This window comes from Chelonus insularis, unplaced genomic scaffold (assembly GCF_013357705.1).
Source record: "Chelonus insularis isolate UGA/USDA-ARS -01 unplaced genomic scaffold, ASM1335770v1 contig_135_pilon, whole genome shotgun sequence".
Lineage (NCBI taxonomy): Eukaryota > Metazoa > Arthropoda > Insecta > Hymenoptera > Braconidae > Chelonus > Chelonus insularis.
The window spans coordinates 551,845-571,594 of NW_023276376.1; the positions used below are offsets into that span (position 1 = coordinate 551,845).

Sequence of the window (19,750 nt, forward strand, 5' to 3'; positions counted from 1 at the left end):
TAAAAGAATTCTCTGATGTTACCAAATTTTTCTGGCATAGTAGACCTACTTCAATTTTCATACATATTTATGAAGTTTTCTTGGAAGATTCTATCACAACATTATCGTCATTTGATTTCTATTTTACCAGATTGTAGGATCATACGAAAAAAAAAGGCAATAGACATTCGAAAAATTAATTGAAAACGTAAAAAGTATTAAAATAGTAAAAGCTCTTGAATACAAATTCATCAAATGTTCCAATCAAACTACAACTTCATCTTCGCACTCACACGATCTTCAAGGCTTTTATATTGCTTGTTCCCAATTCTAAATGACTGTGGGTCGTGAGTACTACGCCTACATAATCTATTTGTTGTTCTTGTCAAATTGCCGACCGGAAAGTTTGACTAAATCATAGTAGCAATATCAATAAAAAATTAAAAAAACATCTTAGTTTCTAAAATCAATGATTTTAATAATACAGGAAGAATATCTGAAGTAATTATTTTCCGTAAACAATAATTACTCTGATTCATGAATCAGATAAAAAATAAAATTAATTTCTATTTTTATCATTCATGTTAAACAAACAAATTAAATTATTCATCAGACATATTTTCTGTTAATAATTATATTTATATTGAAACAGAAAGTAAGACTATACTTATATGAGTAGAAAAAGTCAAGCAAACTATTTATCTTGTTTTAGAATCGGCGAATAAATGCTGCAGAATCTGAAAATATTATTGTAACTCTTGGACTATTGCATAATTCTTTCTTTATCGCAAATGACGATATAAAACGATTATGGATAATTATGGAGTGATTTTAACATAATACTTGGAGTATCCTTGGATGGAGTGCAACAAGTGAGCGTAAATAACATTGAAGTGAGACCATTCACAAAGCAATAGACACCAATGAAATAATATTCCCCAACCATCATTAATTAATAAATTTTTAACCAAGAAAAACTTCGTTAACCCACTTTCCTAATTAAATAATTGCCTACATTATTAATGGAAGTTTATAAATATCATAAAAATTGATATAATTGTTGACCAACTGCATCAACAAATGTCAATGCACCTGCTGAAACTGATAAAACTTTAAGATTTAAGTGATGACTAACAATACTCGCCTCCACTCGTTCAATGTTCAGAAGTACAGAATTATCCGTGGATCAGCCAACACTCGCTTTAAGAAACATTTCTAACTAAAAAAGTAATTCAATCTATACTAGTATTTTAACGCCACGTGTTTAGATTATGAATGTGTCGAACATTGACATTTAGTTCTGCATCAAGAAGTTGGTTGAAAAGTCACAATCGAGGTCATTTGCGTTCACTGGACATTTACAGGAAGAGCTTCAGAATGATTGGTGACGCTAATTCAATGCGTTAAATTTCATTCTTTGTTTCTTTGTTAATTTTCAACATAAAACTTTGACGCAAATGTGAAATATTTATTTGTTTCTCATTTTTCACAGTGTTGATTGAAATTCAAACATTGTTAATTATATTGATAAGTTCTTTAATACAAAATGTGCTTAAGAATTATGAAAAGTTTTATAATTTGGCTTTTCATTCATGTTTATTTTAGTAGTGGCAGGACTATAGAAAGCTGTCATAATGAAAGTGGTGAGTTTTATTAAATATTCATAGTTTTAGATATACTTTATAAAATAAAAAAACTATTCATCTTATTTTTTATGTAGAAATTGATAAAATTGAAATGGGCATTGTTATTTCTCCTCTTATGTCGACTGAAATGATTCGAGAAATTGGTATTTATTGGAAAAATATTAATATTCAAACTGGCGATGTTATTAAACTTTTCAAAGGAGATCCAAGTACTAAAAATAAACAAGAAATATTTCAATTCATGCCTGTAAAGGCACGTGGCTTTCAAAAAACTGGAATTAGTGCTGACTTCGTTCCAACATCTAATTTGACCTATCACGAGCAATGTTTACGTAAGTATAAATACGTAACAAAATCAACAAGTTCTAATCGGAAAGTTAGGAGAAAATATTTTTATTTATAATATTTAGTTTAAAGTATTTAATTATTCAATCAATAGTAAGTGAAAAATGCATAATGTTGTTTTACTTGATGAATTAATTTGATTTAGAATACTACGTGTCGTGGATAACTAATGATGCTATTAAGAAGACAACTTGTTTGTCGACGCATCCAAATTGGATGGGTCAGAGAAAGACAAATCTTGGTCAGTTGAAGATGAAAGACATTTTTATCCCTGGTACACATGATTCTGCAGCTTATTCCAAACTTTTAAACTTCAAAAGCGAAATGCTCGTAGATAAATATACAATTACACAAGTATTGTCAATGTTTACAAAAATCATTATTTGTACATTTATCTTTTATTTAATCGATTGATAGCATTTTTAATTTATCAATAGGATGAAGATATCTTGGCCCAACTGATTTATGGAACACGTTACTTGGATATTCGTGTAGGTCGTTACCCTAACAATAAAATGATTTTCTGGGGTAATCACGGTCTGATCCGGATAGTTCCACTTCAAAATGTAATTGATGATGTGAAATTATTTCTTGGCAATACAGATGAAATTGTAATCTTTGATGTACAAGAATTTCCTGTCGGTAAGTAGAAATGAGTCTGTTACAAAAGATGAAAAATATTTTGATAAAATGTAAACATTTGATTCATTTTCATCCTGAGTTAGGATTCAAATCTATAGCTGCACATAATGAGTTATTAAATTACCTTGAACGTGAATTTCATGGATACTATTTAGAGAGACCAATCAATGTATGGAGAACAACTTTAGAGGATATTTGGTCAACGGGTAAAAGACTGATTATCAGCTACGATTATGCAAGTATCGTTTCTTCTAGTTTAAGTGTTTGGCCGCAAGTTGAACAACAATGGGGAAATGTTAGAACTTTAGATGATCTTTATACTCACTTAAATGGAATAGAAACTAAAGCTGGAGAAGAAAATTCTTACACGTGAGGATTTAGTTATTATTTTTATTGTATTTAATATCAGTTTTTAAAAATATATTGTCATTGCAGAAGCCGATTAGGAAAACCTAGAGCAGCAATGGCTCAATTAACTCCAACAACGTTTGATGTTATTTTTAACCGATTAGGAGGACTCAGATTAATGGCAGAAAATGTTGACATGCACATAACTGAATGGTACAGTGAAGTATGGCAACATACTGCCAATGTCGTGGCAGTTGATTTTATCAAGGCTACCGGAATTATCGAAACTGCAATCAAGTGGAATGATAAACGTATTTCTGGTTGCTATACCAATTTAGATTATTCATAGATATTTGTTAAAAATTAGAGTGTTAAATTTGTAAATTCAACCATGTAAAAAAATTAATTATTCTATATTGAATGGAAAAAAATATTTCTCATAGAGATAAAAATATTTTTATAAATAGATTCTAATAATAATAACTCATAATAACAAGTTCAAAAGATTATGATAGTTGATTTGAGATTAAAAATCATGATTTCAATTACACTTATTCAGAGATGTATCGATTTTTAACTGCATCCTCATGTCTTCCGCCGGAAATGAATATAATAGTGTAGAATACCAAGGTAACGAGTGATTCTAAGTTTATCAAGTTTTTAAATCATGAGACAGATCTGCTTACTCTGGAAGTTAATGCGGATTAGTTTAATAAAAACGATTGAGACAATCAGTTGTCACATACTGCCAATAATCATTTTCAATTCACAATCAAATTATGGTTCTCAAATACTTATATCTTTTTTCACTTATCACTTTAACTATTTGTGATTATGAAGACTATTTTCCAAATGGCCAATTAAATAATGTCTTAGCATGTGCTAAAGATAAAGTTTGTGTCCCATTAGATTGTTGTCCTGAAATTGCTAATCTTTTAATGGACGATACTCTCCCAGTTCATAGGTACTGTTTATAATTTTTATTTATTTCCTTATGAACTATATTAAATTCAGTTATTAATAGATTTAGACAAGCTGTCTGTGGATATTCTGGAATAAATCCTAAAGTTTGCTGTAACAATCCTACAGACATAGTAAATTTTGGCGCTATTCCGAATGAACATAAATCTGAAAATATTAGGCAAAGACAGTGTGGATACAGTTTAGTAAAAAGTGATTATGCTGGAATAGGATCTTATCCATTTCTTGCAAGAATTGGATTTATTAGTAAGTCAAAGAACTTCTTTCATATATAGACAATTTTAGTGAAAGATATTAACATGTAGTTTATTTCATCAGATTTAGATGATGGAGAAATAAAATATTCTTGTTCTGGAGCTATAATCAATGAAAGAACTGTTGTGACTACTGCAAGCTGTGCTTTAGCAACTTCTGATGATTATAAAATGTAAGTCTATTTACAATTAATCAAAATCACAGCTTTTCTAATTAAAAAAAAATTTTCAATTCAACATCTAGACACTCTGTTCTTATCGGAGAGTATGATACAAAAACAGATCCTGATTGCAATTCTTTGTTTTGCGCTCATAGAACAACTTCTCATAACATATCATACATTATTAAACATCCAGGTTATCGAGCGGAAACATTTGATAAAAATATAGCTCTTATCCGTTTAAATGAGTCTATTGATTTTAGCTGTAAGTATTTGATGTTCTAGTCAATATTGTATTTCTCCTTTACTACCTCCATTATTATTTTTCTATTATTTTAGTAACTGCAATGCCTGTCTGTTATTCTGAGCGACCATACGTTTCTACAGGGGTAAATACAGTTCTAGTTGGCTGGGGAAAGTTATTAAATACCAAAGACATAACAGAACAAGGAATCGTTCCGATGAAAATTCTTCCTTTACAAGACTGTGAAGATTATCTCATGCAAGGATTAACAGTAGAACTGTGTGCAATGGGTCCACAGGAGCCATGTTCTGGTTATAGTGGAAGTCCTTTACTTTATCGTGAAAGAGAATGTTATACTTTGGTAATAATTAATCTTTTCGATGCAATTTAATTCTTAGATATATGTATAGAAAATAATTTTTCTTTCATCTCTCTAGATTGGATTATTATCACACGGTACAAGTTGTGATTCCAATAGAAATACACCGTCTGCATTTGTCAGTATTCGAAAATATGCACAATGGATTACAGAAAATTCATAATAGAAAAATTTTCATGCATTCATTTTATATAAAAATTTATTGATGTAGAAATTTACTATTTTAATTTTTAGTTATGAAAATTATTTTATAAACAAATTAGATAAATAAATTGTATTTTTACTTATGTTTAAATATATTTAAATATTTTCCCCTAGTCATTTCTTTAGCTTCTTCTAGTCCGAGTTGATAAGCCGTGTCATGTAATTTTTTAACTTCCGCTATAAGTCCAGTCATAGTTAGATTTCCAAGTTCTACAACAAATAAAATTAATTATTTTTATAAAGTGAAGTTTTATTTAATTATTAAGTGAGAAAAAAGTAAATTGCTACGAACGATGTAAGTTATTCATGTCCTCTTGATTCAGATTGTTCAACCATGAAAATGATTGATTTGCTTCCAAGTTTTGGTGGATAAATTCACCTACACCTGGAACTTCATAAATTCAAGATACAATATTTGTATGAAAAATAAAATTTTATCAAACATTCCATCAACTCACTTTGTTCTGGCCATAAATCCGGTGAAGATCGATCGAGTTTCTCTAAACTCATTAGGCTTTCTTCCATACAAGTTCGGTCTAAAAAAAACAAGCAAGGTAACATAACCTTAATAAAACGTTAGAATGAAAACATCTTGTGTGTCACAGATAAATTTTCAAATTTTATGCTAAAATATATGTAATATTAAAAAATAAAATTTTTCAAATAATTTATAATTAATAACTACCTGAAGAATCGTTCCCTGATCGTTCTTTTGACATTTTCAACCTTCGAAAAAAGGAAATTTTTAAAAATTTCAACTGAAAAATAATTCACACCCTAGATGTCGCAATTCAGAAATTGAAAAATTCACTCACTCGATTATTTATCTGTGTAGCTTAGTAAATAATTTACATAATTAATTTCATACAAAAGAAATTTATTAATATTATTTACAATTTAATCTATAGTTTATTGCTTTGTTCTTCATATTCTTTTTTTAAATGTTTTGTCAATTCTTGTTGTTGTTGTAAAATATAAATATTTTCTGCTTTTCTTCGTTCCTGTCTTTCGATATCTCGAATGACACCAAGGTGAACTTGCTCTCTATAAAAATGATTTCCAGATTATTTCATTTCTAACCTCTGAAAACAAATTTTTTGTATTTACCGATCATAAAATTGTTTGATGTGCACATAAGATATAATACCAATAGAAGTAATAATTGAACCAATTAAAACTGTTTTAGAAACACGTGACATAATATATTTTTAAAGTAAACTCAAATTTTGATTTACGTATATGAACTTTGTGTATCACATGAAGCGTAGTTTCATTCGTAAGAAGCTAACTTCACGATTTATTATTAGCGATTTATACATTATCAGTGTATACACTAACGCATATTGTTTTATGTATCGACAAACATAGAAATGAATTAATTTAATTAGTATTAAATTGTTTATTGTTTTCAATTATATCAGTGGATAGGTGTTTAATGAGTGAACTTTAAATACTTATATTTTTATCTTCAATAATTATCAAATATCTGTGTAATCTCAATTTAAATTATTACGTATAAATTTTACTGCGTATGGTGACTATGTTTATGGAATTAAATTAATTAATATCTTCAAAGAACAAAGACACTATAGAAGAACTATCACGTTTTTAGACAGAGGAAAATTTTTTACGATACATATATATGAATCCTTATGAATAACACTGGAGAACAGGTATACAATTTCCAAATTCTTTCATTTACGTAGTTCTTCTATATATGTCTTTTTTCTTTGATATACTCGAAAAATCTTATAATCATTCAATAACACTTAAATGTTTATTTTAGAAAAATTTAACAGACATTAAGCTCAGCAAAAAACTCGCTTATTTACTCAGACATGGGGCAAAAAATTTCAATCTTTCTATAAACGCAGATGGTTACGTGCCTATTGCAGAAATAATTTCAATATTTAAAGAATTTTCAGAAGAAAATATTGAAAGAATCGTCAAAAAGGATAGTAAAAAAAGATATTCTTTGAAAATCGAAGAAGGAATTTTAAAAATAAAAGCAAATCAAGGACATTCTATTGATACTGTTAACCAGTTGAATTTGAAACCAATTGATAATCCGAATTTTTCAATAATTCATGGTACTTATTTCGAAAATTGGCAATCAATTAAAAAACAAGGATTGTCTCGTATGAAAAGAAACCATATTCATTTTGCAAAAGATTTGAATACTAAGTGTGGATTGAGACAAAATGCACAAGTATTCATTTTCATAAATTATAAGAAAGCTACAGAAGATGGAATAAAATTTTTTGAATCAGAGAATGGCATTATTCTTAGCTCAGGTAATGCAGATGGGATTATTGAGCCAAAATATTTTTCAAAAGTTATAGCAAAGAATGGGAATGAGCTCTTCTAAAATTGTCATTCTTCGAATATAATCTGAAAAAATTGAAATTTTTAGAAAAACGTACAAGATTTACTGTACTAAGTGTTATTCAAAATTTTCTGTGTAAATTTCCCGAAAATGTCGAAATACTGTGAAATATGTAATTTAAATTTTCTTGACGAATATGCTTTTCATGGTCATTTAATGGGGAAAAAACATTCCAAAAAAGCTGACCTAGAAAAAGAAAGGAAGAAAAAAGAACAAAACTCTATTTTTGTATCCCCCGTACCACAATGGGTACGTCCTGATGATATTCTTAAATTTTTTACTCAATTTGGACAGATACAAAATCATCAATTTGGGCCTCGATTTTTTATCATAGAATTCACATCAAAGTAATATTTCATTTTTAACTATTTATTAATTTAACAAAATAGAATATATAAAATAACAATATTTGTATTACAGAGAACCTGTGGAATACTTGTTAAGTAAACAAATTTGGATGGATAAATGGTTAATGAAAATTCAAAGAAGAATAATACATAACTCTAGTGAGTATTGAATTTAATATTAATTCATGTCTATTAAATAAAGAGATTTATTAAATAAAAATTTTTTTTTATATAATTTAAGATAAACGAGTTCAAAATAAAAGTAATCAATCAACATCATCTGAAGATAATACAGAAGAAAAAGAAGAAATTGAAGATGTAGACTTAATTACATATGCATTAGACGAAGAGACTACTTTTGATGGACAACTAGATAGATTATTAAGTCTGATACAATCAGATGATTCTGAAGTCAGAGCTCGATGTGATAATGTTTGTGCTAGTTTAGATCGTGTTTTGAGTAAAATTTTTCCTAAATGTAAAGCGATCAGATTCGGGTCTACTGTCACTGGACTTCACTTAAAAACTAGTGATATGGATGTATTTCTAGACATAGGTAAAAAATTATTCTATATTTTGTAAAAAAACTTATCAAGTAGTTAATTTTACTTTAAATAACAATAAATATTTTTAGGAGAACCTGTTAAAGATGATGATGATTCTAACTCGGAAACTGTAAATTCTAAACTTGGCTGGACACCAAAGTTAATATTTAGAGAAGTTAAAAATGTTTTATATAAAAATAAGTACATCTTTACTCGAGTTATTCCAATTCCTATGGCTAAAATACCAGTTATCAAATTCAATCATATACCTACAAACACAGATTGTGATATATCATTCAAACACAGTTTTGGAGTACATAATAGTCAGTTGATAAAACATTTACTTACTTTGGATCCTAGAGTTAAACCATTGATGATGATTATCAAATATTGGGCTAAAAAACTTGACATTACTGGAACTGGGAAAATCACCAACTATTCTTTGATTATAGCTATTATTTTTTATCTTCAACAACCAAATTTGCAAATACTTCCTACAGTTTATGAAATTCAATCTACCTGTCAGCCAATTTTCTTTAATGGCTGGCAAATTAACTTCAATAAAAAATATAAGAAAAATGTTACCAACAACAGTACAATACCAGAACTAATTTATGGATTTTTTAAATTTTACGCTGATTTTATGTTTTATGATATGATCATAAATCCATTAGATGGTTTAATGTATCAAAGAACAGACACCGCAAAAATTACATCATTAGGAATTAACATCGAATCTTTACAATTACATAAACCTGCTTGTATTTTAGATCCTATTAAATTTGATCATAATATAGCAAGTGGATGGTCGGATCGACTTCTCCGAGATTTTCAGGCATATTGCACTGAATCTGTTCAAATTTGTGAGGAATCAGCAAAAAATCAGTACAATAATTTATTATCATCTTTATATGATTCAAATGTTAAAAAACAACTAAAAAAATGCAAAACATATTACATGACCATTCCTGCTGGCAGATTTGAAAAACTTGGTCTTCCTAAAAACTTTGAAGAGGATGAAAATATTAAGGATAAGAAAAAGTACATTGAAGATCACTGGTTTCACATGACTACTAAATTGATAAGAGCAGTTTTTGAAAGGGTATTAAAATTTGACGTTCGAGTGGTGAATGATGTAACAAATTTGAAGCAAATGAAAACAGATGAACAGTTTGATGTTTATTCAAAAAAAAATGATAAAATTATATTATTATGTAAAGGAAAGCATTGTCTTAATCGAGGAAGGAAAGGCATGTTATCTAATTTAGATGTTACTTTAAGCCCTATTGATAAAGAGTCTGTGATTTCAGATAAAATTTTAGAAACTTTACAACATAATAATGATATTACATTATTCAAGTTTACATGTTTATTGGAAAAACAATTAAATCCTTTACGTGTTGAATTAAAATTAACAAATGCGCGAGTAAAGAATAATGTTTTCACAGAAATATCAGTGTTTATGGTGAGTAAAATTCCGAAATTGATTGACAAAGAATTTTTGCATATGGCCCAATATGAAAAAGTAGCATAAAAATATTAATGTGACTATAGTTTGTAGAACAAAAATGTCTTAAAAATTAAATGGATAAGATAAACATTAATTTATTCAATCATTCAATTTTCATTTAATAAATTTCCTTCATTAAGTGTAACATTTGTATGTGAGCTATAAAAATCATTGAATTTACATAAATAAAATAAATATATTTTCAAACGTTTTAGAACTGATTTAAATTTACTTATAATAATGATACTATACATTACATTCAAAACAAATGCATATATATATATATATATATTTGCAAAATTATCAAAAATTTGTCATATTTTTTTATGGCTAATACATTATCATTTGCTTACTCATAGCGGTGATAACTGTCAAATAATTGAGGTTAGAACTTTGACACAAGCATTGGAGCAAGACTACATCGCTGCCAAATTTTTTACAATAGAAATAGTGAATTTTTATTGGCTATTCAATTGTTATTCAACGACAAACTGAACGCAACCTTCGTTTATACTGATATAAAAGTGTAATTCAGCGACATCTAAAATAACAGAACCTGTACAGCTGTTCCACCTAGCGAATGTAATTTCAACTTGTAACCTCACTTTAATAGTGTGTGTTAGATGTGTACAGTAAATTTTTCATAAAATTGCAAATCCATGCAGTGCAAAAGAGCAAAGACTGAATGTATGCACGTGTGTATGTATTTTGTATATATACAATACATTGAATGTGTGTGACAGAGTAAACCAGAGCAGGCTGTGTGGTTAGCTAGAAATTTGAGCGCCCAGGACATAGAGTTCTCTTGAGGGAAAGCCAAATAACATTAGTAGGGGGCATAAAGTGCCTTAGAATAATTCGCTATAACTGCATCCCTGCTTTGACTAGTGGTCACACCGTGTGTAGAATTAAATGGCTGTTGGTCGGCCATGATGGCTTTTCACAGGGACCGTGTGTTGCAAACATGTATTCACAGTGATATATTTAGTTTAGTGAATGAGTGAGGGTGTTTAACTGCAATGGCAAATAAACGATGAGACCCTGAGGATTGATTGCGAGGGTGTTGAGGCCTTGGTGGGTGCCTCAAAGTTGGCCCCGGAAGAGGAATAAGAGGGCCAAGCACGCCCCGGGCACCCCCTCAGACATTCGCATACATCCATATAATATAACTCGACGACCATAGATATACTAAATAAGCTTTATAATATATAAAGATAAAGAAAAGAACGAAAGGCCGAATAGTGTTATTGGTGTAATAAATTCGGATCATAACATTTTTATTAATTGTATATCGTGACGAGTGAAGTGCATAAAAGAAAGCATAACAGTGCGTGTGTGTTTACTTATTTATTCTTTTTTTTCTTATTCTTCATTTCATTTTTTGTTCATTGCTTTATCGTGTAACAAAAACATACATTCATGATGAGCAAACTGTCGTTCAGGGCGAAGCCCTTGGACGCTTCAAAACCAATGCCTATTTATATGGCAGAGGAACTGCCAAATTTACCGGATTATTCAGCAATAAACCGTGCGGTACCTCAAATGCCAAGTGGAATGACTAAAGAAGAAGAATGTGTACGTAAATCATTTATTATACACGTTTTATTCACCAGCATGTTTTCCATTGACCGCCATTTTGAATATAATCCATTATTATTATGTAAACAACCGACAGATGGCGTATACGCGCCTTTTTTATCTGTTTATTTCAAATATTATATTTGTATACACATTTAATATTGTTTATAATGTTAATTAATATTATTTTTGTAAACTTGACACTAGGTTGAACATGTAAATTAATTAAAATCATTTTTTTTTGAGTATAATGATCGAATAATTTATCAAAGTATTGTTGTTTCATTTCATTTTTCAAGTCATGATTGACTTATTTGATGTAAGATGACACATGGTTAGAAAAAGCATCCTGACATTCTATTAACTGAATGATTAATTGTTGAACAGGAGCATCATCTTCAAAGGGCAATATGTGCTGGCTTAATTATTCCTACACCTGAGGTAACAGATTTAACAGACGTAGAAGCTTATGATAAAATTTATCCGGCCGATTACAAATTACCTCGACAACTAATACATATGCAACGTAAGTTTTTACATTAAATAAATAATAATAAAAAATTAAACATATTCCCTTACTTAAAATTGATCATTTAAAAAAATACTTCTTAACGTGTGACATTGTATTGGTTTTTGTTGACATAGCCTTTGCAATGGAACAAGATATTCCAGACTACGATATGGATTCCGAGGATGAAAAATGGGTTGGGATGCAAAGTAGAAAAATGGACTTAACACCATTGCAGTTCGAAGAAATGATGGATCGACTGGAAAAAAGTTCTGGACAAACAGTCGTTACATTAAATGAAGCTAAAGCGTTATTAAAAGAGGATGATGATCTTATTATTGCTGTATTTGATTACTGGCTAAATAAAAGACTTAAAACTGTAAGTTTATACTATAGTTTTTTTGGTGAAGAAATAATTAATAAAAATGTTTGAATTTTTTAGCAACATCCACTTTTATTGACGGTAAAAACAGATCATCGGCCTGGTTCAGCTGCAAACAATCCTTACTTAGCTTTCCGAAGAATCACAGAAAAAATGCAAACTCGTAAAAATCGTAAAAACGATGAAAGTAGTTATGAAAAAATGCTTAAGTTACGTAGAGAACTCAGTAAAGCTGTAACACTTCTTGAATTAGTAAAAAGACGTGAAAAAACTAAAAGAGAACATCTGCATCTTACTATTGAAGTATTCGAAAAGAGGTGAATAGAATTGAAAAGTTTAAAAAATAGTTTATTTATATATCAAAATTTTAACAATATTTTATTTATTATTCATTAGATATCAAGCAGAAGATTTCAATGGACAAATACTCGCAGAAGTTTCAGCATTGAAGACAGTAAGGCCGGCATTTGCTCCACTATTTACGAATCAATTCGGTGTGCATCAGAATTGGTCAAATAAAGTTTGTAAAAAAGAAGATGGTTTACCAAGGAAAGAAAAAAGACAGTATAAGAAACGAAAACATAAACTTGATGGTAGACCAAGTAGTGGCTTAGATGAAGGAGTATTGATGCGCACTAGTAGTAGTAGTCATCGTCATTTACGCACCGGAGTTCTCGGGAGTAGTGGGCTGGACCCGCTTGCCAGCTCAGATGAAGACAATCCTTTCCCACACACTCAATTGTCTACATCATCAATGCTTACTAATGATCATGACGATGATGATGACGTCGCTGATGAGAGCCCATTTACATTTAGACGTAATCGTTATTGCAATTACTTACCGGTACATAACAGTTTCATTAAATCGTTTACCATTCCATTGATCTACAAATACTTCAATAATTAAATTTTGTTTAAAGCCTGTATCAGGGGGATTAGGTAATTGGCCTTGGTATAGTAAAGATGAAGGTGGAACAGCTGATAAAAAATATAGGTTTGCTTTAACAAGTATAAGTAAGCCTACTCCAAGATGTATTGGATATGCGAGAAGGAGAATTGGTCGGGGTGGCAGGTAATAATTGATCATTATTAAATTTAATAAAAAATTATTTTATGAATGTTTTTAATTCTATTTTATTTATTTTAGAGTAATATTGGATCGCTATCCAACTGATATCGATGATATTTGGTCTTCACTAGATTTCACGATACATGAACCACAAGATCTACAGCAAACAGATCCAATTAATAATAATGCCACCAACCTTAAACAAGAATGGTTAATAATAATTTCATTATTTCATATCATTCATAGTAATACCTATTTATACGTGGATTAATATTTACAGGTTGCATTTTCATCCAAAGACTACTTCACCGGTAGCTGGTTTAGATCCTAATCCAAGTGACGAGGAAAGTAGTTGGTCTACAAGTAATAGCAGTAGAGCAAGCCGCAACAGCAGTAATAGCAACAGCTGCAGTGAAGATTCAGAGGGTGAAATAGATGGTTATGGAATACGTACATCATCTTCATCCACTCTGTATCCATTTCCTCCAGAGGCAACGTCATTGTGCGTTGATATTGAACCAGAACGTTTTAATAATTGTGACGAAACGCCTTTCACTACAGAATTTAATATTGCTGATTATTTCTCTGTGGATGAATTAACGGACTTTGAACTTGGTGTGCAAAATACAAGTGAGGAGACTCTAGGCAGTTCGCGCTTCCAAGTGACTCCTGTAAATAATACCTTCAATTATCGTAATAATCAGTGCAGTGTTAGTAAAAGTGTAAATAATTCATCGGGAACGATAAAAAAAATCCAAAACTCACCATCAACTTCAGTTAATGTAACAAATTCTCTTTCATCAACATCATCATCTCAGCCATATTCATTACCTTCGCTATCATCATCGTCATCATTGTCATCATTGTCTTCTGCATCATCATTGTCGTCATTATCATCATTTACTACGGCAACGACAATAACGTCTACGACATCAACAGCATTCACAACGACTGCAACATCAATGATGTCTTCAACAGCTATAACTACAATGAATTCTACAACATCATTATCATTGACATCTCTATCAACAACAGTAGTAACAACAGCTACAATGACTACAGCAACTGTAGCTTCAACTACTTCGTCAACATCAACAACTGTAATGACAACAACATCGATGATTAATCCTACAACGTCATCGTTATCATCATTGTCAACATTAGCAGTGTCAACTAATTCTCCAACCAGTACCACACACAGTAATACTTCCACATTACCATTAATGACAGGTGGTTCTATGCCCACGTCACTATTATCGTTATCATCTGGTTCTTCTACCTCGTCTATGGATCATCGGGCACCTTCCTCAATAACAATCATTTCATCCAGTCTACCTACATCGACATCTCATCCATCAAATAGTATAATTACTACTCAACCAATAACTCAGTGTACAGGAAGTAGTGGAATAAGTAATCAAATGAGACAGTTAAACCAGCAGAATAATTTACACAATTATCATCTTAATCAACAAAATTACAATTATCAACGATCATTAGTGAACAGTAATCAATTATCATCATCAATATTATCAAAATCATTGACTAGTCCAACGAGAAATACGAGAATCGGTAGTCTGCTGGGTTTTGGTAATGGTCATCAACAAAACGGTCCCACATCAAATATACATAATAATAGTGTTGTTAGTGGAGCTATTGTTTCGAATAATATTGGTGGAACACATAATATCAATGCTAATATTCAGTCAGCAGTTGTTACGCCGCAAATACATTCTTCACCGTCCAGTTTACTACCTGGGTTTATAGCCCAAACAAAACTTGCTAATTTAGCACGACAACAACAACAACAAGATCAATCGCAACAATCACAATTAGAAATACCTACGTCCGGGGAAATTACGCTTAATAGTAATAGGTAAATTACGTAAAATATTTCTTTTCGATAATATAATTTTAATTAAACAATTACAGCATGAAATAATTGAAATTATTTATATATGAATTTCGCAGTGAAGGGATGGGCATGGAAGTAGATGGAGTCGAAGGATCATCATGTGAAAATAAACAACAGCAACAACAACAAATCGTACGAACTAATAAAAACAATTCACTTGCAATGGAAGTGACATGATGCTTACTACTCTCGCCCCGATTACTGTTACTAGCATTACACTATCGGGGATTTTACTAAAAGTGTTGGGGAAAATAAAATGAATAAAAATAAAAAAAATAAAAATATAAAAAAATGAAAAAATTGAAAAAACCCGAAAAAAAGAAGAAGAAAAGGAGAGAAAAAGAAATTTTCAAAATATAAATATATTTAAAATCAGTAATTGTAAAAAGGGAAATATTTCATGAAAATTAATAAACAATAAAAAATTTTGGCTTTCAAAAATATCAATTATTACAATACAATTGATAATAATAATTAATCGAAAGATGAAAATTAATTAAATTGGGTGAGAGATATAACAAATTAAAAATTTTTTTAACTTCTTTTTTTCTTTTTTATCAACAATTTAAATTGTCCTGTATTTATATTATTTATTGTATTATTGTAAATTGTTAAAATATTTTTTTTCAAATGACATTTAACCGTTCTTCTATTTGTATAGTAAAAAAATTAACGAACATAAGTAAAAACAAATAGAACAAAGTAGAAATAAACATAGTCTTTTGTATAGTAGACAGATAATAATTGTTGCATTAACTGGACTATTGAGCTCATAAGCTCAATTAAACGTGAATAAATGAAAATCTGAAAATACCGAAAATTAAACAGTTCATTAAATAATTTATTGATTAATTCAGACATTAGTACACATTTTGAAGTAAAGAATTATGAAAATATTTTTTTTATTCATTATTATTATTATTCCTATTATTAATATAATTAATCTTATTATAATAATAATATTAATTATTATTATTGTCATATATTGAAGATAAAGCAAATTGAACAAAACTCTCATTCGAAAAATTAACATTAAAAAAAAAGAAAAGTAATTGAATAACAATCTTTGTAAATATAAAAATAATTACGCTTATTATATCTCTTAATGTTAGGCAATTATTAAAAATTAAATGAATGTAATTGAATGTTATTGTGGTAGGTTCACGGTGATGTGTAAAAAAAAATAATTCAAAGTAAAACGAAATACATTTTAGATGAAATAATACTGAAAAATTTTATTCTAAATGGACAAAATTATTCTTTTCTTTGTTACTTTTTTTTCTTCGAATAAATTTTTTTTCTAGTTATTACCTCTTCTTTTCATAACTGTTCAATGAAGAAGTATTCTTTTGATTCTATGCTAAATGAATTATTTTGTGTTTACTTTTTTAAATCATATTTTAATAATAATATTAAAAAGAATGTATATATTATATATAAATATTATGAAATTGAAATTATATTCTTTCTTTCATTATTTACATTTCATTTTTAATGAATACGCTTGTAAACAATGTACGTTAATGTACATTGTATATTATTGTAAATACAAAAATAAAATAACAATAAAAATATTAAGCATATTGATTCTACAAAGTTAAATATTATTTCTCTTCTAATTAATAAATTTGTAAAAATTAATTAGTTATGTTAATTTTAATTTAACAAATAATATTCTAAATTATAAATGTATTTCAACATACATGAGTATAATGTTGGTGAGCATAATCTTCTACGATAAATAAATGCTGAAAAGTACGCAGCAGCTTTAAATCCACTAAACTACACAATCAACCATAGACACCAATCCACATTTGTTTAAATGGCTTGTGTATATGTGTATGACATGAAAAATAATCATAATAGTAAATCGAACAGTGCGCATGCGGGCGTATTTATGTGAGAAATAGAAATCTGTTAAACCAATCAGAGGCCACCGCGGCTTAAATAAATAATTATTTGGACCAATAATCTGTCGCCAAATATGTGGTGAATCGCATAACCTAGCACAGGTTCTGAAAATTTCCAGTGCTTTTTTTCATGCCAATAAGCAAGACAATCATTAAAATATTTACATTATCAAAAATTTTATCTGTTGTATAGTCAAATACGACGCCATATGCCGTGTTTAGTGTAATACATATACACATAAATATAATTGTTAATATAATTTATGCACTGATCAGTCATTGTGTTGTATAATTGTATTCCCGTTGTATCATGACGTGACGTTGTCTAACCATTGATAGCTCGCATAATAAAAAAATTATCATTGAATAAATTAGCCGTCTCGGACTACAGAATTGTTAAAATAGGCATATTCAGATTTTAAAAGTGACGAGATTGTTAAAATTCTGATAATATATCGACATAATGGAAAAATTAAATACTTGTGGAGATTTAATTAGATTAATAGTAAAAGCACCTGATCAACAAACTGATGATTTAACAGTTGAATGCCAACTCAATTGGACTGTTGAAAAACTTAAAAATCATCTTCATGAAGTTTATCCAACTAAACCAGTAAGTTTATTTCTTTTTCGCATGTTTATGTGTGCGATTTTAATGGTTACATTGATAATTTATGTAATTTTAGAAAAAAGAGGAACAAAAGGTTATCTTTTCGGGTCAAATTTTGAATGATTCAATGATACTCAAAGATGTATTACAACAAAATTATAATACAAATGAAGAAGTATACACTATTCATTTAGTGTGTCCCACAAAACCATACATGATGAAGGCAAAATCAACAGTTAATGAGCTACCACCAAGTAGTAGTAGCTCATCATCAGCTACTTCATCGTTATCGTCATCATCATCAACAGTACAAGAATATTATAATCGACTAAATAATCAGCAAATAGTATGGATGCAACAAGCTTATACTCAATATCTTACTCAATATTTACAATTGTAAGTATATTTAGTTATTAATTTTATTGTTATTACTGCGAGTAAATTTATACTTGACTTATAATGTTGGTATTTCAGAATGAATGCTCATGGAATGCAGTTACAGCCAACAGGAACATCAACTGCAACAACAATGCCTTTTTCACAATCAAATCTCTACACAAATATATTTAATAATAATAGTAATAATGCAAGAGATGTTGATGGAGAGCAGGTACAAACAGGACCAAATAATCCAGACACGAATGAGCACAATGACATTAACAACAATAACAACAACAACAATAATAACAATGCTGAAGACAATGATGTAGTATTGAACCGAGATTGGTTAGATGTATTTGATGTTTTTGCACGAATTGTTGTTTTGACCAGCATTGTTTATTTTTATTCATCTCCATCAAGATTTCTCATCGTTACGTTTCTTGGATTTGCCATTTACTTGTAAGTATGATAATAAGACTTAGTCAATTGATAGGTTTCTAAATCTGAGTAAATTATAACATAAAACAATTTTTTTCAACAGGATCCAAGGAGGATTTTTCCGGGGTCATCAGATATATTTCGATAATAATAATGGCCGTGTAGAGAATAACAACAATCATAATGTTAATAACAATAACACAGGAAATGATCAAACAAATGGACCAGTAGGTCAACAACAGCAAAACCAGAATGGTCAAACAAATAATAATAGTGAAGCAAATACTCAGGAAGCAAGAACGACGACTAATCAAAATGAAGATAATGAAAGGCCCGGTGCTTTAGCATTTACGTGGACCTTTTTCAGCTCGTTTTTTGCTTCTCTTATTCCTGAACAGCCGCATGTTTTGTAATTTAACTAATTTTTTTGCTAAATGCCAGTTGCATAAACAACTTAAATTACTTTTTTGTATTTATTGGCGCTAAATGTTACTTTATCCAAAGATTTTTCTCTATGATAAGTAATAACAAGTATCCATAAAATGAATATTAAATATAAATATTTTATTTTTATGGTAGAAAATAAGTGATATAAAAATATGTAAAATATATTGCGAATAATAATCTATTATATTAATATCAAATAATGGTGATTTATAAAAGTATTAAGATAGCATAGCTAAATTGTTATTAAATATAGACATGAATTCAAGCTGTTGTTTTTAAATTGAAATATCCTTTAACTTTATTAAATTAATAATAAGTAATCTGATTATTGACCATGCTCTACTCATTAATTTTTAAATCATTTTTTATTTCTCGGTAACAATAATCTCCGGGGTTTTTTAATCGCTATTGCTGATAGAACAATTAAAAATCTTGTTTTTTGATAACTTGAAATTTATCATTGACTTCAATTAAACGGCAAATTAAAATACTGTGAAACACTGAATTATTATATATCCATACATAAATGTAGACATATGCT

At 29.1% G+C, this 19,750-nt stretch overlaps 7 protein-coding genes across 9 annotated transcripts; 6 read left to right on the forward strand and 1 right to left on the reverse strand.

The window, feature by feature from the left end:
• Positions 1–1,109: 1,109 nt before the first annotated feature.
• LOC118074382 (PI-PLC X domain-containing protein 1-like) lies at positions 1,110–3,428 on the forward strand. Its single transcript, XM_035095541.1, has 6 exons — positions 1,110–1,622; positions 1,700–1,957; positions 2,116–2,324; positions 2,408–2,612; positions 2,696–2,981; positions 3,048–3,428. Exons 1-6 carry the CDS (start codon positions 1,526–1,528, stop codon positions 3,307–3,309), a joined length of 1,317 nt encoding a protein of 438 aa, XP_034951432.1. The 5' UTR covers positions 1,110–1,525; the 3' UTR covers positions 3,310–3,428.
• A 287-nt stretch (positions 3,429–3,715) lies between these two features.
• On the forward strand, positions 3,716–5,179 carry LOC118074384 (CLIP domain-containing serine protease 14D-like). Its single transcript, XM_035095542.1, has 6 exons — positions 3,716–3,924; positions 3,985–4,187; positions 4,260–4,368; positions 4,440–4,621; positions 4,696–4,961; positions 5,038–5,179. Exons 1-6 carry the CDS (start codon positions 3,740–3,742, stop codon positions 5,140–5,142), a joined length of 1,050 nt encoding a protein of 349 aa, XP_034951433.1. The 5' UTR covers positions 3,716–3,739; the 3' UTR covers positions 5,143–5,179.
• On the reverse strand, positions 5,164–6,137 carry LOC118074386 (DREAM core complex component lin-52). 3 transcript variants are annotated; one of them, XM_035095545.1, is made up of 5 exons: positions 5,999–6,137; positions 5,869–5,909; positions 5,642–5,719; positions 5,476–5,574; positions 5,167–5,393 (listed from the first exon to the last, which is right to left on the reverse strand). In XM_035095545.1, exons 2-5 carry the CDS (start codon positions 5,900–5,902, stop codon positions 5,260–5,262), a joined length of 345 nt encoding a protein of 114 aa, XP_034951436.1. In that variant the 5' UTR covers positions 5,903–5,909; positions 5,999–6,137; the 3' UTR covers positions 5,167–5,259. The 3 variants fall into 3 exon arrangements, with proteins under 3 accessions (XP_034951438.1, XP_034951436.1, XP_034951435.1); XM_035095547.1 differs by having other exon boundaries at positions 5,164–5,393; positions 5,476–5,568; positions 5,869–6,070; XM_035095544.1 differs by having other exon boundaries at positions 5,168–5,393; positions 5,869–6,066.
• On the forward strand, positions 5,996–7,588 carry Tpt (tRNA 2'-phosphotransferase). The gene is made up of 2 exons (XM_035095543.1): positions 5,996–6,856; positions 6,970–7,588. The coding sequence occupies exons 1-2, from the start codon at positions 6,836–6,838 to the stop codon at positions 7,549–7,551; spliced, it is 603 nt and encodes a 200-aa protein (XP_034951434.1). The 5' UTR covers positions 5,996–6,835; the 3' UTR covers positions 7,552–7,588.
• Positions 7,589–7,622: 34 nt separating this feature from the next.
• LOC118074381 (speckle targeted PIP5K1A-regulated poly(A) polymerase-like) lies at positions 7,623–10,065 on the forward strand. Its single transcript, XM_035095540.1, has 4 exons — positions 7,623–7,916; positions 7,990–8,075; positions 8,158–8,472; positions 8,551–10,065. The coding sequence occupies exons 1-4, from the start codon at positions 7,660–7,662 to the stop codon at positions 9,993–9,995; spliced, it is 2,103 nt and encodes a 700-aa protein (XP_034951431.1). The 5' UTR covers positions 7,623–7,659; the 3' UTR covers positions 9,996–10,065.
• Positions 10,066–10,700: 635 nt separating this feature from the next.
• Positions 10,701–15,732, forward strand: E(Pc) (Enhancer of Polycomb). Its single transcript, XM_035095669.1, has 9 exons — positions 10,701–11,546; positions 11,937–12,075; positions 12,195–12,436; positions 12,500–12,756; positions 12,836–13,283; positions 13,360–13,511; positions 13,587–13,718; positions 13,789–15,384; positions 15,480–15,732. The coding sequence occupies exons 1-9, from the start codon at positions 11,391–11,393 to the stop codon at positions 15,598–15,600; spliced, it is 3,243 nt and encodes a 1,080-aa protein (XP_034951560.1). The 5' UTR covers positions 10,701–11,390; the 3' UTR covers positions 15,601–15,732.
• Positions 15,733–17,415: 1,683 nt separating this feature from the next.
• Positions 17,416–19,395, forward strand: Herp (Homocysteine-induced endoplasmic reticulum protein). The gene is made up of 4 exons (XM_035095842.1): positions 17,416–17,946; positions 18,020–18,339; positions 18,418–18,783; positions 18,866–19,395. Exons 1-4 carry the CDS (start codon positions 17,797–17,799, stop codon positions 19,173–19,175), a joined length of 1,146 nt encoding a protein of 381 aa, XP_034951733.1. The 5' UTR covers positions 17,416–17,796; the 3' UTR covers positions 19,176–19,395.
• Positions 19,396–19,750: the final 355 nt, after the last annotated feature.